General features: G+C 40.9%; 1 protein-coding gene across 2 annotated transcripts in view; it reads left to right on the forward strand.

The window, feature by feature from the left end:
• Positions 1–4286, forward strand: part of slit3 (slit homolog 3 (Drosophila)) — a 241373-nt gene that overhangs the window by 188357 nt on the left and 48730 nt on the right. For both annotated transcript variants that reach the window (XM_032528032.1, XM_032528033.1), the window contains one exon: positions 1980–2130. In XM_032528032.1, coding sequence (XP_032383923.1) covers positions 1980–2130 — 151 coding nt within the window. The remainder of the gene's footprint in view (positions 1–1979; positions 2131–4286) is intronic.

A 4286-nucleotide genomic window follows, 5' to 3' on the forward strand; every position in this document is an offset into this window, starting at 1 on the left:
GTGAAGCATGGTGGTGGCTCACTGACGTTTTGGGGGCGTGTGAGCTCTAAAGGCATTGGGAATCTTGAAGATTGATTAATGGCAAGATGAATGCAGCATGTTATCAGAAAATACTGGCAGACAATTTGCATTCTTCTGCACGGAAGCAGCGCATGGGACGCTCTTGGACTTTCCAGCACGACAATGACCCCAACACAAGGCCAAGTTGACCCTCCAGTGGTTACAGCAGAAAAAGGTGAAGGTTCTGGAGTGGCCATCACCATCTCCTGACCTTAATGTCATTGAGCCACTCTGGGGAGATCTCAAACGTGCGGTTCATGCAAGGCAACCAAAGACTTTGCATGAACTGGAGGCCTTTTGCCAAGATGAATGGGCAGCTATACCACCTGCAAGAATAGACAAATATTACAAAAGACTGCACGCTTTCATTGATGCCAAAGGTGGCAATACACAGTATTAAGAACTAAGGGTATGTAGACTTTTGAACAGTGGTCAGTTCATTTTTGTCTTTGTTGCCATGTTTTGTTTTATGATTGTCCCATTCTGTTAGGACCTACAGTTCAATGTAAATCCCATAGCAGATAAAAGACTTGTGTTTTGCCTGCTCACTCATGTTTTCTTTACACATGGTATATATATATATATATATATATATATATATATATATATATATATATATATATATATATATATATATATATATATATATATATATATATATATATATATATATTACAAATTCTTCAAGGGTATGCAAACTTTTGAGCACAACTGTATCTTTATAACCATACCCACACTATGTCCCACCTGCTTTTCATATGACAAAATGTGGTATGGCCACACCTGTACTCCTGCCTCCACTGTCTGTGGGCAGAGCTTCAGTGCCTAGTATGAGTGATGCCACCACCTCTGTAAAGACCGCTTCATCCTTTACTGCTCCAACTGACTTTTAAGAAAAACAGTAAGCTTATACTGTTATACAGGTTTCCATATTCTGTCTTTCTTTCCTCTGCCTTCCCTTTCTTTCCTTACTCGCACCTTTGCTCTCTCAATCAACTTGCAAACCAACAAGGTTTCTGACCAACCAGAGATATCATGTATTCTGCCACTTAAATGAGCTAATCAACCAATTCTTCCAACAGATAGACATAATTTGAAGAGCAGTGATCTTTTACTGACTTCAGATCAAGGTTGTTCATTGCAAATGACTCCTCAAAAGGTGGTCTTAGTTCTTGAAGGACGAGCAGAAAGCATATGAGCCATAAAGGGTGTGTGCCAGTAGAGAGTGGAGACAGAGAATGAAAGTAGTCTTTGCCAATATAAAAACCCGTCTGACATAGGAGAGTAGCGAAAAACAGAAAAGGTAAAATTGACAGAGAACAGATAGACAAGTGAGGTTGAAAAAAAAAAGAGAGGTAATGATAACCATGAGAAGCGTGTTTGTGGTGCACAAATACAAGTGCTGCATATTGTAAACCAGCTCTGGTCCACAGGCACTGGCGATCATAAATAATATCTGCTCACATTATATTTAAATAACAGAAGTGGTCTCTGGCTCAACTTGTTAAATAAAAACATCCAGGGTTAAACATTTATCATCAAAATGATTCTATAAATCCACATTTTACTATTGGTTGAATGGTTATTGGTATAATATATTGTCCTTCATTATAAGGTTTACATAGGAACATCTTTAAATCTAGTGTTGTGGGACAAGATTTGTATTAAATACCTACAGAGTCTAACATTGAGAACTTTCTGTCTCTCTGGTTCTGTCTTTCTCCTTGCCCTCCATCTTTTTTTTCTTTTTTTCTTTTTATCTTCTTCTTCCTCTGTTAACTTCATTTACCTGGCTATTTTTCTTCCCTTCCCTTTGACCCTGCTGTCAATCCTTTTGTCTGTCCCCCCTCCCTGTTTTTCTGTTTCTCCCATGTCCCTTTCTCTCCCTTTTGGTCTTTTCCTTGCTCTTTCCTCTGCAGGTCAGGAGGACTATCGTAGTCGTCTGAGCGGGGAGTGTTTCCAGGATCTGGTTTGTCCAGAGAAATGTCGCTGTGAAGGCACAGTGGTTGACTGCTCCAATCTCAAACTGACCCGTGTACCTCCACACATCCCCGAACACACCACAGACCTGTAAGTCAGCCTGTGTTTCCTTTTTACATACACATTGCATGTAGTATGTGAACAGATGATGAAATATCAGATTGAAAGCCATGAGTTTGACTGCTCTAACCTGAAACCACCACACATCCTTTAACATGCCACAGACCTTTCAAGAAGTTATTCACTTTGTCAGGCACATGCACAGACAAACGCACACGCGCGCGCGCACACACAAGGGTACAAGCTTGCATACATGCACATATGCAAAGCACACCCACATGTCTGCATTTCTCCATCTCTCCGCCTCTCAGAGCAGTATCACGAATGTCACCTTTCATTTTTAGCTTCTAGACCAAAATGTCTCTCAACAGTCTTTTCCATCTCCGTCAAAGTCCCAAAGGAGCCATCATCATGTCTGGCAAAGGGTCTCACACTAGAATACTGAACAGTCCCATGGATCATTTATTTTACTGCTGAAAAATGAAAAGGGAGTAACAGATAAAACGCAACAGGAATACAGTAATCTGAGTGCGAATAAGGTCAACCCGTCTCTACGTGTTTAGAATCAGTTTGGCAAAATAACCATGTAAGCATGTGTGAGGGTGGCAAAGTATCATGCTAAGAAATCATGATAATATGCAACAATAAATCATAATTCATTTGAGCCACGGAAGCGTAGCATCAAATGTCTGTGGTGTGATTCAAAAGAGAAATGATCAAAGCCATAAAAACTGTTCATTATTAGTCATAAAATACACACCAACTAAGACCAAAACTAGATTGTCTGATTCAACACTGCAGCACAGGAAAAGTGTGTTGCCGCTATCAGCACCTGGCCCTTGATTGAATATTCAATAAAATAATATTTCCACACAGGAAATAGGAATCCAGCCAGAGGCAAAGTTTTACCCAATAATGCTGAATCACTTCACATATTTAAAATGTTTGCAGAGGATGGAGAGCTTATACCATGGCTATCACTGGGGTACTAATGGAAAATAGCTGCAGAATAAGGAACCACTGCAGCAGATGCAGGAAGGTTGCTTAGAATGGTGAATTCAACCATGGCTGCCACTTTAAATAACTAATATGCAACTATCCCACAGACCATTAGCCCCCAATTCCTTTCTCTCTCTCTCTCTCTCTCTCTGGTTCTGTCTATCTTTGTGAACTCTGGTATCCTCCCTCCTTGTCAATTTCACGCTCACACTCTCTCTGTTCCAAGGGTGCTTAATGTTAAAAATATAAACTTTGTCCTTAATGGTCTGTAAGAGGGCGGTTCAAAGTTTCTATTTTTGACACCACCTTTCTTTTTTCTTGTATCTTTTCCTTAAGAACCCAACCAACCAGTAAGCTTTTGAAGGCCTCAAAAACATACACACACACACACACACACACACACACACACACACTGGGGGCGGCTGTGGCTCAGGGGTAGAGCGGTCGCCTGTCAATCAGAAGGTTGTTCGTTCCCTGGCCCTGCAGTCCCATGTGGAAATGTCCTTGGGCAAGACACTGAACCCTGAGTTGCCCCCGATGCTGCACCCTCGGAGTGTAAATGTGTGTGAGTGTTTGTGGCTCCTTGTACGGCAGCTTCAGCCACAGCGTATGAATATGTGTGAATGGTGAATGGTCCCTTTACTATTTAAAAGCGCTTTGAGCAGTTGTTACGACTAGAAAAGCGCTATATAAGAACAGTCCATTTACATTTACACACACGCCACCAGTTGTTCCCTGTGTAATCTGCCTTATCAGGGGAAATCAGGGGAGGTTGTGGCTGAGCTGCTTATATATTTTTCTCTTCTGTCTATCTTTCTGTCTTTCTTTGACTAGCCTTAAAAATCCTTGACATCACACAAGCCCTTGAGCGTGTTCAATATGAATCAGAGAATTATTTGCAATAAAATTGTACGTTTTGAGGGATTTAGATCGCAATTCATAGAGATTAGAAATGTGTAATTTTTACCCTTTTACGTGCAAGTTATCCAATGTCATTTCCCACTGTCGACGATCTACTTCGGACTTTGCTATATGTTATTTCAGTTTGGCTTTATCAAGGTGCATCCATCTTTTACCTCCCCCTCTATCTAATTAGAAAGTGTCCCCTCCAGCTGAACTTTCACTTTTTTTCCTGGATTTCTCTTCCTCTGCCTATCTCTCTTGCTCTCACACACACACACACACAC

This window comes from Etheostoma spectabile, chromosome 10 (genome assembly GCF_008692095.1).
Source record: "Etheostoma spectabile isolate EspeVRDwgs_2016 chromosome 10, UIUC_Espe_1.0, whole genome shotgun sequence".
NCBI lineage: Eukaryota > Metazoa > Chordata > Actinopteri > Perciformes > Percidae > Etheostoma > Etheostoma spectabile.